The 13,983-nt window shown below is 31.6% G+C and overlaps 1 protein-coding gene across 2 annotated transcripts in view; it reads right to left on the minus strand.

The window, feature by feature from the left end:
* Positions 1 to 8,783: 8,783 nt before the first annotated feature.
* Fas2 (neural cell adhesion molecule fasciclin 2) overlaps positions 8,784 to 13,983 on the minus strand; it is a 563,869-nt gene continuing 558,669 nt past the window's right edge. For both annotated transcript variants that reach the window (XM_089642658.1, XM_089642657.1), the window contains one exon: positions 8,784 to 11,362. In XM_089642658.1, the coding sequence (XP_089498784.1) occupies positions 11,221 to 11,362 (142 nt within the window). In that variant the 3' untranslated portion in view covers positions 8,784 to 11,220. The remainder of the gene's footprint in view (positions 11,363 to 13,983) is intronic.

The following is a 13,983-nucleotide window of genomic DNA, read 5'->3' on the forward strand; positions in this document are numbered from 1 at the left end:
AATATTTTAATTTTTTTAATATTTAATTTTGAAAAGAAAGACAAACATTACGGGGTTACGAATAACCTGACAATATTTTAAAATCTCCTACTACCACCACAGTAAGCGGAAAATGTTGCTTGTGTTGTGATGGCGGACTTAACCAGTCGAGGAATTGAACACACTACGTCTGGGTGGGAACCAATCGCAATGTCAACTCGGCCACCGACCGGTCGATAAGTTGTACCTATTTCTTTTTAAATACCCTAGGTATTTTTGACCTTCCTTTGGTAGAAATAATTTAGTACGGAAATATCAGGAGAACATATGTAATAACTGAAGAAGCAAAAAAAATGTATAAAGTCAAACTTGGTTATAACGAGAACCGGGGGAACGACTAAATTTGCTCCAGCCGTTAATCGTTACATCCAAATCGTTTTTTAAAAGTCGTATGTACCTACCTAAATATCTCTTCTATCAATATATTCACCAATGTGTAATATTTCAAAATACGATTAGGTGTTACCTATTATTTTTTAATGATAAACTAATGTTTATAAGACAAGGTTTTTTTATGCATAGCACAAAGGATAACAAATCATAACTAGTCGCCTGAAATTTTATTTTTTAAAATTTTTCTTTATTCAGTGTTTTTTTAGGTTATTACAATTATTGGGTATGTTGAAACCACCAAGCTAGGCACATGCCCGTGTTGTGGTGGTTGATTATATATACAGTACATTAAAATTATAAATCAAGTATGAAATATAGAAGAAATTAAAATATGTACAAACAGTATATAATTTAAAAGAAAAAAAGGATTATATATTTCAAGATAATATTATGTAGTATACAATAAAAAAATAAAAATATATGTATAAAATCAATTTAAGAACTCAATGTACTATTGAGAGAAAAATTAACCGTTAATAATATCTGCGAGTTAGTGTTTATGTGAAATACATTAAAATAATTTGAAAGAATATATCAAACAATTGAAATATAATAGAATATTTAAAAATAATAAAAAAAGTATACAATATAAGACATAGTAAAAAGTAAAGAATTTAAAGAAAAAAAAATATAAAAGAAGTTGTACAGGACGTATTTGCCTGCACAAGAAAAAAGTGTAAATATAAGCACCGGCACATATTTACCTTTGTCCTTTGTAATGATTCAAATAAAGCACTTGAGGTATTTCATTTGAATTGTTACAGAGATTTAAAATACCATAAAAATACAGGAAATATTGACTCTTGTAATATGTTTGCATAAACTAATGCGTCTTGAGAAAGATGATATATTCGACATTTGTAATCTGCATTTTTCTGCATTTTTAAAAGAACGCCTTTATAAAGACGGTTGGTTTTTATTGCGGGTGCAACTTCTTGTATCCATCCAGGATCAGTCGGTAACGGCTCTGCGGGGTGCCGGCTGGCGGGCTGGTTCAGTAGGCAACGGTAGATCCCCTCTCCGAGGCTGGCTAGAAGGAAGGCTCAGTCGGTAACGACTCTGTGACATTGGGGCCAGTGAGCAGGCCGGCTCAGTAGGCAACAGTAGATCCCCTCTCCGAGGCTGGCTAGCAGGCAGGTTCAGTAGACAGTGAAAGTGGAGCGGGGGGGGAACCGGGTTGAAATCAAACACATCGAGTTAGTTCCCAGGTAGCGAAGCGAGTATGGGCAGAGCGAGCAGCGGTAGGTGTTGCACAGTCCAAGGTTTGAAGCGAATGAGTGCAGGGACCGGTTTTTGCGGCGTATTTATAAGATTCATTACGACCACGTCACCGACCCTTGTTTGTAATATCAAATTCCCGTAACGAGCTTTGCTTTTTTGCTATGAAGCTCGCCACGTTGTAGGATTAAATCTGTTTATCTCAGAAATAAGGGAATATTTTATGATATTAGTTCTTGTCTACCTACCGCTGTCGTTTTGCCAAAACCACGTTGTCGCAATATTTTTTATTTGGTTATAATAAGACATATTCTTCACACTTAGGTCCAATATTATTTATACTGTTTATAAACGATGTCACTTCTATTTTCTCTGATGTTCACATATTATTATTTGCTGATGATATGAAAATATTTAAAATCATTAAAAATATCTTTGACTGTTTGTCCCTACAATCCAATTTCAAAAAATTTGCAGTGTGGTGTTCCATCAAACTTACACTCAATATTAAAAAAATGTCAAATTATGAGTTTTTTCAGAATAAAAAATCCCATCAAATATAGTTATACACTGAACAACCACATTTTATTATCTGTACCTGAAATTAGGGACCTCGGTATAATCTTTGATAGTAAATTATCTTTTACTAATCACATTAATGTCATTAATAGTAAAGCAATAAAAATGTTGGGCTTCATTACTAGAATATCTAAAGATTTCAAAAATATCCATACATCAAAATTACTTTATACAACTCTAGTCAGAAGTCAATTAGAATATAATTCGTCTATATGGAACCCTTCCTACAAAAACCATGCAAACTCCATTGAAAGAATCCAACACAAATTTCTCAGAACAATTAACTTCAAATTAGGAATTCCCTCTGACGACATTGATTACGATTCATTATTACAATTAATGCATCTCTTATCGTTAAAACATAGAAGAATACTTAATGATCTAATTTTTTTATTTAAAATAATCAATCACCGGTTTGACTCCCCTGAATTAACTTCGTTGATAAACTACCATGTTCCCTGTAGACCAACTAGACTCAAGTCGCCTTATTATTGCAACAATACTGGAACTAACGCAAAACAAAATTCAATAATCCATCGCTTACACAGATTAGGCAATGAATATTCCAACATCGATCACGCTGATTGTCTATTATCATATAAAAGATGCATAAAACAAAAATTGACGAGTAATACCATACCATCATAATGATTATGTACTTCAGATTAAAAACTACTAGTACTCGATAGGTAGAAGTGCATTATATATCATAGTCATCATAGGTACTATGTAAAACTTTATCGGACTGTCAAGCAGTGTCGCACATTATTATTATACACGCGATTCTCCCGGTAGATTTACGTAATTTATTATTTTTGTTTCTTTTTTATATTATAATAGTATATATTTTATTCCTTTCATTTTCTAATAGTATATACCTTTCTAATATCTTTTATTTTATTTTTTACAAACTCTTAATGCCTTTTAGACATTTTATAAGCACTTCATTCTTCCTTATACTACTTTATTGTATATTATTACATATAATTTCTTACTTTGACTTATTACTACACTACAGATTGCTACTTATATTATATTTATATCTCTTTTTTTCATACTTTTAACCTTACTTACTATTTACTGATTATACCATTATACTTACATTTATATTGTTGCATTCCTTATGTTGCTGTACTATTCTCTGTAAATTAGTATGTGAATGGCACATGTTGTGCCGTATATGTGAAATAAATAAATAAGAAAAGTGGTCAAATCTCTGTAACATTTTCATAGTTTCGCTGAGTACATAATTATCTTACATATAACATATTTTATTTCTATTCGAGTTTATTTTATTAACATGTAGGTAAGTATCTTTGTATAGAATTATTTAGTTAACATTGTCTCCTATTATTACAGAAAAGGCTTGCAAATTCTAGTATTTTTTCTAAACCTCTCATTGCCTGTTGACGGGAGAGCGGGTTTTTTCGTTCAGCCAATGAGTGTTTGCTTCACGAGAGCAAGATGGTTGCTTGCGTTAAGGCGAGACAACTGCTCTCCCATTCGGCATGATAAAATTTACCGTTAAACGGCAGGGCAGGTTTTTAAACATGAGTTATCTATCTGTAGGGCAGGTTTATCAACATTAGTTTTTATGGAAGGTTTTACAAAGTTTTTGACAGTGGTAAGTATGATGGCATTTTGTTGTGTTTGTTATATTTGATGTACATGTTATATTGATGATGCTGATGACGCTCGATACAGAAGTTATTAAAATTATTTACATATATCATCAAATCGACTTTGTGGGTAGGGCATGGAACCGTGTCCCATTCCTCCCTTGTGGGGTACGTCACTCTAAACTGCTGTCTGAAGAAGTATTCAGCTTGTTTGCCGTCCTGCCTCATTCCAGCTGTTGGACTAATCGGCCTCAGTCTTGTTCCATCACCGCTCCCTCTATTTGTAAATTTAGTGGGAGTAGATTCAGCAGCACTCCCATGGCTAGTATTGGAGTGGTTCGCATGGCTCCTGTGATTCCTCGTGGTTGAGTTTGGTCATCACTGTTTTCAGTGTTGTTCTCCTCCACCAGACCAAGGCTGCATGCATGATTCTTGGTTTTACAACGGCTGTATACAGCCATTGCATCATTTTAGGTTTGAGTCCCCACGTTCTGCCGCAGATTCGATTAGTTGCCCACATTAGAGCACATGCCTTTCTACCTTCAGTTTCCACCTGGTTTTTCCAGCTCAGTTCGACAACAAAAAATAACCCGTTTGTAGGTCGAGGGCTGTTTCAAAAAATAGACAAAGCGGCCCCTTTGCTGAAAAAGTTGTGCATCACTATCATAAATTTACCCCGTGCAGGAATGTAGGTACTCGTAACTAGGTACCTTAGTAAACATATTTATTGGTTTTTAAAACAAAATTGACGATGTGTTGTAAAACAAAATTGACGATGTGTTCAAAATCTCAAAGAAAAGCTCAAATTTCGCATGACTTTTGCAGATTTTATGACAATTTTACATTGTGCCCGATGAAAAGCAATGGTTCACATAGCCGACAATCTTACACAGGTAGTGCCATGAAAATTTGAATCTATCCCTAACAAGATAGAAAATTTCCGCCCCTTTGTTTATTACTACTTACTTCGGGAATAATTCTTGAATAATCCCAACTATCTTTTTAGACCTAACGACCCATTCATGTATTCAGAAATTGTGTTGACTTAATTATTTGCTCGGTATATCAGTGAATCGACCTCGTTGTAACAGTCAACAATATAATTGCTCATTAATTGCCCATGAACTCGCTATTGCCGTGATCGTTATAACCAAGTTCGACTGTATATATAAATCTAGAGATTTTTATTTGAGAGTTAAACTAACTCTTCACTACGTACAAAAATCTACTAGGAGCACAAGCTTGGAGAGGTAACACTTTTTTATATGCCTAGAAATGTTGATTTATCAATGACTTTAATTGCCCGAGGGAGATTATAATGTTGAATTGTAACTCAATGAATATTCTGAAAATGCTACATTAGTTTTAATCTCTGTAGTGGCGATGTACAGCGTGTCCGGCTGTAAAGTGCACTAACTACGGAAGGTGATTCTAAGATGACGGGAGAAGTAAAAAATATAAATAATTCTTTTCGAAATTCCTATTATTTCCCTTCCAAATTATTCTTTTTTTCTGTGCAACGAATAATTTAACATTTTATCCTGAAAACCTTAAAATGTTGGAATTTTGTAAAAAGTTGTTTATCTTTTTTGCTTGTGCTAACGTATTTATATTTTGTAGAATCACCTCCCGAAGTTAGTGCACTTTACTAAAAACTCCTAGATCACAAGACCGGGACACTCATTCAAAGCAGCCTCCTAACCAGTGGCGGCTCGTGACTTTTGGGAGCAATAGAGTGCTAATATTAAAATAGAATGGCATTATTGATGTTGTTGTTGCCGAAAACTTTTTTTTTTTTTTTCAAAAAATTTGATTTTGTATTTAGATTTTAAAGAAATTGGTGCAGTGCACTGCCAAACTGAAATTTCCTGAAAATATTCATCAATAATGCCCTTTTATTTAATATTAAAAACTAGTACATTCAAAATTCACGACCCTCCACCGCTCCTAACTTGTATGATTTTATAATTTTTTTTTTTTTTTTCAATTTATTGTTGTTTATTAAAACATATTTAAATGTTTCAGTTAATGTAAAAATATAAAAAAATTACATTTTTTGGAGGTTCTCAAACAAGTTAGAAGGCTGATTTGATTCAGTGTCCTGGCCTTGTAATCTAGGAGGTATTGACTTTACTCCCTGTTTGGTCTTGAAATGAGAATCTGCTTAGTTCCTACCGGGATGTCATTTATCCAGTTCCTACCTCTCCATAACCATCACCTTGCTGGAAAACTATTTGAATCGTGGAACATGACAATTGCAAATAATTAGTGCAAATTTGAGTGCAGTTGTTTTTGAAAACTGATTTTGGACCGGGGGTATAACTCCGATCGAAAATTGGAACCGAAGAAAAGACACGGTAATCTCCATGGCTTGTGACATCACACAATCGACTAACCACATCCAGCAATGAAAAACTCGGAATGTTTATGGAAAAACTGTTGAAAGGTAAAGTGCTGGCTGAGTGGAATATCTAGGGTGGCTTGAAATCTTGTTTATGTTTCTAGTTGTTTCTTGTGTGTTTCTTGTTGTGGTCCTAATGCCAAAGTAAATATTTTGACTATTTTATCTGCTGAAAATGTCGATTCCTAAAGTTCAGTGTAGTGTTAGAGGCTGTACAAATTTCAATTCAATTCAACATAAGTTGACGTAAGTTGTAAGAACAGTCTCTTTCGGGCATGGTCATGGAGGATTAGCAGATCGGAATATATTTCATACCCTATATTAGCGAGTTGTCCGTCAGTTCGTGGCTCTCATTTCTCAATCAGAAGCAGAAGGCCGAGTAGTTATTTAAGAAATTGCGGATTGCCAAAGCTTAATCTTCATGACATCTCGAACACAAAATAGGACTCATGATTGTAACCAAAAAAAAACAGGTGCAAATCTCTGTTGGATTCAAATTTGTAACAGCCCTAACTTAACTTGACTGCAGAATTGAATCTATTTTCTTTTTCAGACCGTGTATTGTGATGCCATAGTGGATCATGATTATATCATGCAAGGCATGATTCCATTGTTCTACCTTATTCATTAATGATGTTAAATCTGTTATGGATAATTTATTGTCTTGCTGAAATAAAAATACTTAACAAGTAACTGAGTTTTTCCTTTTTCTGTTATAAATGGAAAAATGTCAAAATTCAATACTATCGTAGAAAAGAATAATCCCATTTGCAAATAATGTTCATTCAAATTTCTAGTAATTTTCATGACAGCTCGATTGTTTTTCAACAGGACAACATGTTTTCATCTAACAACGCGCTGTCCTAAGTAAATGAGCTACAAAGAAAGATACAAGTACTGTGAAAGCTCTTTTTCACAGGTAAGTACTTTGTCACCATGTTGTCATGAGGGCATTTTAACATTCTAAGGTTTTTATTTTCAAAATAATATTTTAGGCTTGTGAATGAGAATTATACTGTCTATAGTCATGCCTTTTTTTTGAGTTTCCTCTATCCTTTTCGATGGTGTTGTGACCTAGAAGAATCGCATGCATAAAATGTGTGTAAATATTAGCATATCTATGGTTAAATAGGGGATCAATTTGTTTCCAACAAAAAGGACCGTTATTGATCTACTGAGTTGTTTATTTATGGGAACTATCTGGGAAGCAAGTTGTTGGTGTTTTTCGTTAACATAATCTCGTTGAAAAGTAAACATTGTTGGAAATTGACTATCTTGGAAGTCCATAATATTGTTATGTTGTGGCGATAATTATCTCAAGGTATCGCTGTGGAATTCATTAATGTTGTATAATTCTTCGTAGAGAACCAGTGGTAAGTGATTGGTCATCCCTTTTTCCTTACAAATACTATCACCCAATTCCAGCAAACACCATTTCATATTGTTTTGTCTAAATTATTTACAGTCCATTTTCAAGTGGATTTGAAGCTGTAATTCGTAAACAGTTTTTGATACAACATACCCAGACACCTTGTATTATAGAATATATAATAGGTAACAGGTAGCTTCATGTTCATAATAATGAATTAGAAATGAAAAGATTTATTTAAAAATTTATTTTATTTAAGCATTTTCTCCACTTCACATAATAAACAATGAATTTAAATGGAAAAACGAGGTACACACATCCTATACTATACAGTTTTTTACAGTTGCGAACAATATCCCATAATTATCATATATCATTTTACGATAAAGCTGCAGTACGAAAACATATGAAACATTGAATATTTTTTTACTATCCGGAAAGATATGCCATTACATTTCTAAAGTTGCTTTAAAAAGGGTACCTAACAAAATTATTTCATTATTTTCGAAAACATCTCTAGTCAAGTAATATGTAAATGTCTCAATAATAATAAAGTGCTATCAAAAATCACAAAAAAACATATTTAAGTACCTTGTAAAGGTAAAGTAAAGTAAAGTAAGTGTTTTCACCGTTAAAAATGGGTGGAAGATTTAAAGTTCATTTTTCTGATTATGATTATTGTACTAAAAATATGTAATTTTCATTCTTAATTTTTAATTTAAAATCGCACATTCTGAAACTGTTCCAACTGGCTACACTGTCATATTACATAGAAAACGCCTATGTGTGGTAAAGTGACTGTCACCAATGCCGCCAAATTCATTAATAAAAATGAACATGTTATTTTGTTAAATCGAAAATGGCACATTTCAAACATAAAAATAAAATAAAAATACCTTTATTATTGTAATATTTAAAAAAAAAAAACACAAAAATACACGATTATGTTTCATGGATATCTCTCCGATTAACGAAAAAACTGCAACTTTTAGTTTAAAGTCAATCAATGAAAATTATTATTATTTTGAGAAGCCATTTAGGGTTATTTTAATGATAAACACTGTGTTTATAATAATTGACTAAATTATTTAATAACATAATCATAGATGAAAACCATATTAAACATATTCTTCCTTGGCAAAAGATTTTTTATTTATCTTTTATGGTTAACTCTTGACTAGGCAATTTGTGTACGTCTTAAAGTATAAATAAAATAAACAAAACGGAAAAAAATACTTTGCAGCATAAGTTTTACAAAAAGTTTCTGAACTCCTTCAAATTAAGTACAGTAGAATCATTTTAAAGAGATTCTTGCTTGTATAGTGGTCTGCTGTATTGAAGGACTACTCCGGGATAAAGCGAGACTGCGGGCGGGTGTTTCAAACTATTTCAAACCAACTTGCACCACCATCATACAAATACATTCAAATGTGAGCTCTTTAAAATGATTTGGCCACACTTGAAATGATTGTTATAATAAACTTCTTGTTAATCGTGGTAACAGTTTTTACCAATAAAAGGTCTACATTGTTATTTTTTATTCAATTTTTGCAACAATAATACTAATACACTTAAAACTAAGTCATGTTGAAAATATTGTCACTTAAATAAATGCACATAAAACTTTAAAGTTTATAGTCAAAATTATTATAAATTGATAAATGGTTTCTTAAAAAAAATGCGAGCTTCCATTTCGAAATCACAAAACAATTACATGGTGTAAAAAAATAATATTTTTTACAAACTAGGCAACTTTATAATCTAAATTTATTAAAAAAATATGACATAGCTGAAATCTGGTTCTTACTGAAAGTAAAGGGCCATTTCTTTATCAGTGGCTTAAATAAATTAATCATATTGGATTATGTTATCTTTTGTATATATTTATGAATTTGTAGCGCTTTTAAACCAGAAGAAACAATTATTTTTGAAAATTATTCAACAACAAAAATTTGATAGTGACGGAATAATGTAGGTATTGATTGTTTTGAGAATGAAACATTGATTTAATTTAATTTAGAATTATTGTCATTTAACTTGAAAAATATACTGTGAATTGATGTGTTTCTTTCTATTTCTTTGGAATTTTACTGAAGTTAAACACATTAATATTAATAAAACTTATTATCTACAATCATCATTAATTAATTAATTAACTAACAGAAAACTGGTTCTAACTAATCACGCATTGTCAATGAATACTCGGTAGTTGCTTTGAGGAATATAAATTTTACAAATGCGAGTAAATGGATTAACACAATATTTGAATAGGTTTGTGAAAAGAATGGAAAACTAAGCTATTCAGAACAATCACAGTAACAGATCTCTACATATTATTATATTTGCAGCTAGCGCAAGAATCAAATAGAAAAAGATACACAGTATATATGTGACTATGTGAATGATCAAAATATTATGTACGGAATTGAAGAATGATATACTATATTTATATTTTAGGGACATACATACCTAATAACCAAAAATATAAGCGATTCGCGTAATTATTTAAAAGTCACACTGTGCTTAATAATAATATGTATATTGTGTATATATTTTTAATTATCAACTAAAATAAATACAATATTCGGTGCCATTTCGGAGTCAGCTTTAACGTGATTCGTTTAACTCGATTGGTCCGCAAGTTTTTGCAATAGCAAATCATTTCTACTAAACCTACTTATTATATATTATTAAGTAGGCAGTTGTAATTATTATTGTTAAAGTTATTCTTGTGAATGTTTCTACCTTATTTTAGTCTTTTTACTGATAGTAAATAAACACCGGATATCATAGTTATTAAAGTAGAAAATAAATATTTACTGTAAATGTTCAATGGAGATTAGCAATTTCCAACTGTTTTTGTATTATGTAGATCTGGTTTAAACCAATCACAGAAGTTTTCAATAGTCCATTAAGCTCTAGAAAATTTATAGTGTATATTGGAAAGTTCATTTCTAATAATTGTTATTTTCATTATAATACGGCGAAACAAAGTTTGGGCGAGTAAGAACTTTTAATATTACTAATCCTTAGACATTTTCGTTTTAATAATAATATCGGAAATCTCATACACCAGAGAAAGGTTAAGCATTGAAAACAAGATGATTTAGTATAATTTTTTTTTGACAATTAAAGCCACTGAATAAAATAATAATCACATGTACTTTGTTCAAAAACAATTTTTTAAGTTACGTATTAATCCTAATAAATATCTTTATACCAAAAAGAGAGACGTTTTATTAAAATAGTATAAAAAGACAACAATTTATTTGTGTCAATAATTAATGAAGTCATGTATTTACAGTTCGGAAATAATGGCATTGTTCGCTTTACCGTTCAAGGCAACTATTTTACAAGATGTTCAACTAATCTTTTAGTTTGACCAATGCACATTAGAATATAAATGGCTTATTTCTTAAGTCACACAAGCAGAAAATAATAGTTTGCTTTTAAGTCAAAAAATACTGATTCGTCAACTTTATAATTCCTCCTCTTCCAAATTCCATAACTCAATTGTTTAATGTCTGAGTTTCACAATAATAAATGGTATTATGTATTATTCTTCCTTTACAATACGGTTTACGTAGATCCAACGAGGTTATTTAAACGGCAGAGTTTTTGCCGATTATGTCTCCAGTTTTAGCGTGGACCCTTCTTCCATCAAATTCTACGGAAGTGTTCCTCATCATGGATCCATCGATGATGGCTCGGTCATTGCAATCCTTCAGAGGCTCTTTCTCATCTCTGTTGAATGTACAAAATATTATTGACATTTAAATAAAATATTCATATACGTAGATTTTTTGATAATCTTATCGAATTTACACTCAATTAGCAGCACAAAGACAAAAGCACGCAATGGCATGTATTTCAAAGAATTCTACTTATAGCTTATGTTGTTAGAACAAGCATTTTGCAACTTTTGACATTTTGTGTTTATGAAATATAAATCATTTTGTGTTAGTGAAAGATGTTATGAAACAATTATTCTTAAAAAACAATACAACTAAAATTAAAACCGATAGATGATTGTTATACACTACTTAACACAAACAACATCCAATTAAAAATAAGTTTTAATCAAACAACAAATTGTATTTTAATTCAATTATGAATAGCTACCACAACCTTGCATGCAGAAATGGTAAAAAGGACGAGCAGGAAAAACATTGAGAAATTGTAAAAACAATTATTTATGGGAGAAAAAATTCACATAAGTACACGAAAAGCACTACTTATTGGGACGACGCATACTCGGCCATCAAATAAAAAAAAATATTTAAGAAATTAACTTACACAAGATAATACAGATGTTTGAATTTTCCTATCAGATTAGAAATACATTAGAGCCCCATTAATTTGAAAAAACGCCTAATTCGAAATTTTCACCAAAAAAATATCCACAGAATTTTTTTTCATATAAAATGTATATGTACATATTAACACATTTATGACACCTGCGGGGAAACATTGTAGAACAAAGGTTCTTGATACGACACATCGTGCTGTCACATTTGACGTGTGAAAATGCAAACCTTGGGAGCGACACTATCAAGTACAAGTGTTCGCCTTGTGGCACAAATAGACAGGCTTCATATTACTACAATACATAATTTGACTTCCCTATCGCATCCTTGAGTAAAATATATTTTATGTATGTTGTGTCATATCACATCTCCTCTAAAATGACGCCATTAGACGTTGTGTCCGTGAATGTGTTAAAAAAGTATATTCAACTTATGGTTCGAAGGCAAGATGTCAATTTCTATGCTATCTCATGTCAGTCCTTGAATACGTTTACACAAACCAGAATGTTGCAACGGTGGTTTGTGAAATTTTTCTTCCAAACTGTTTGTTTAGGAAGAAACAACAAAATATTTCGATTTCAAATTCTGGCAATGTGGAGACACTAACCTTATACTGATAGAAGTTTTAAAAATAAGATTCTGAAGATATTGAAAATGATTAATTCTATCTGATACTTAAAAAAATAATTCTTTGGTAGCATGCATGTTTTCTATGAATTTTTTTTCCTGCAGATATATGTGATATACGATCCTGTTGCTGAGAGTTCCGTTGTAAGTTGTAACCTCTCTTTTCTACACATGCATTGTTTATGAGAAAGAGGGAGAGGTTACAACATATCTATCAGTGGTAAGTACGCCTTTAAACGTTTTTTAGTCATGCTAATATTACAGCCCAGGTGTTCCCGTAAGATTTGACATCGTTACAAAGCAACAATCAGCGCCATTATGATTTTTTTTTAATTTTTATGGTCATCGTCAACACTGGATTGTCGGCCTGTCAGTGTCTTGTCAAATTGGAAGTTTGGTTTTTTGATCAGCCGTTAATTAAGCCATCAATAATAGCAGTCTTCATAACTAAAATTCTGAAGGAATCGGTTAACGGGCGCCATTCAAAAGTTTAAAAAAATCATAATGGCACCATTTACAGATTTGAAGATGACGTCAATTGTGACGGAAGTTGAAACAACTAGGCCTAAGAGTAAATAAATGAATAAAGCCGAGTATATTTGTCTATCCTTGGTAATATTGTTGGCCGTGCATTGGAAAAGAAGAAGTAATGTGAATTGTGTTAGTTTCTTACATTGGTGTGGTAGCTACATAACTATTGGGTGTGGCGGGACGTCGCAATAGTGGGGCAAGCATATAACAAGGGAACAAAAGTCAAGTAAGTCAGAGTTATATGTTGTGACAACACAGAACATGGTACACCCAGAGAGTCCAGAGTTTAAGGTTTCAGTGCAGGAATTATGATTGAATGATAATTTATGAGTTTGTGTACAGCAATTAATAATATATTCAACTTTTTTTTAACCCTTTGACAGCCAAAGGTTGGGACCAAAACATAACTTCCGCCAAAAATTTTGATTTTAGAAAGTCAGGTGATGTTCTTTGCTAGAAAACTGTTTTCGCGGATCGCCCATAGATGTCAGTGTAAAAATATAAATACTGATATTGCACATTAGCTGCATTTTAGGGAATATTATGTGGCTGAAGGAAATAGAGGGGAAGTAAAAGATAAAGGTTGGGTTGTATCAGATCTTGTCAAGAGACATAGCTAAAGTATCTTTATATTGTAAAGAACAAAGGAAATAATATAAGCATCAAACTTTTGTTTCTCAAAAAATTAAGGAAACTTTGATCACAAAGAAATGATACAAGAAGTGGAATTTAATAATTTTCTTTTAATTGAATAACCTCGATAAAATGATGAACAAAATTTTCATATAAGAAATTAAGTTTTAACAAAATTTATTAGTGTTCATACAAAACGAAATATAAATCAAATAATAATAGGTATGTAATATAATGAGAAAAAAACAAAATAAGAAAGCTCAAATT

Source organism: Hesperophylax consimilis, chromosome 18 (assembly GCF_061612785.1).
Source record: "Hesperophylax consimilis isolate HC1 chromosome 18, BYU_Hcon_1.0, whole genome shotgun sequence".
Taxonomy (NCBI): domain Eukaryota; kingdom Metazoa; phylum Arthropoda; class Insecta; order Trichoptera; family Limnephilidae; genus Hesperophylax; species Hesperophylax consimilis.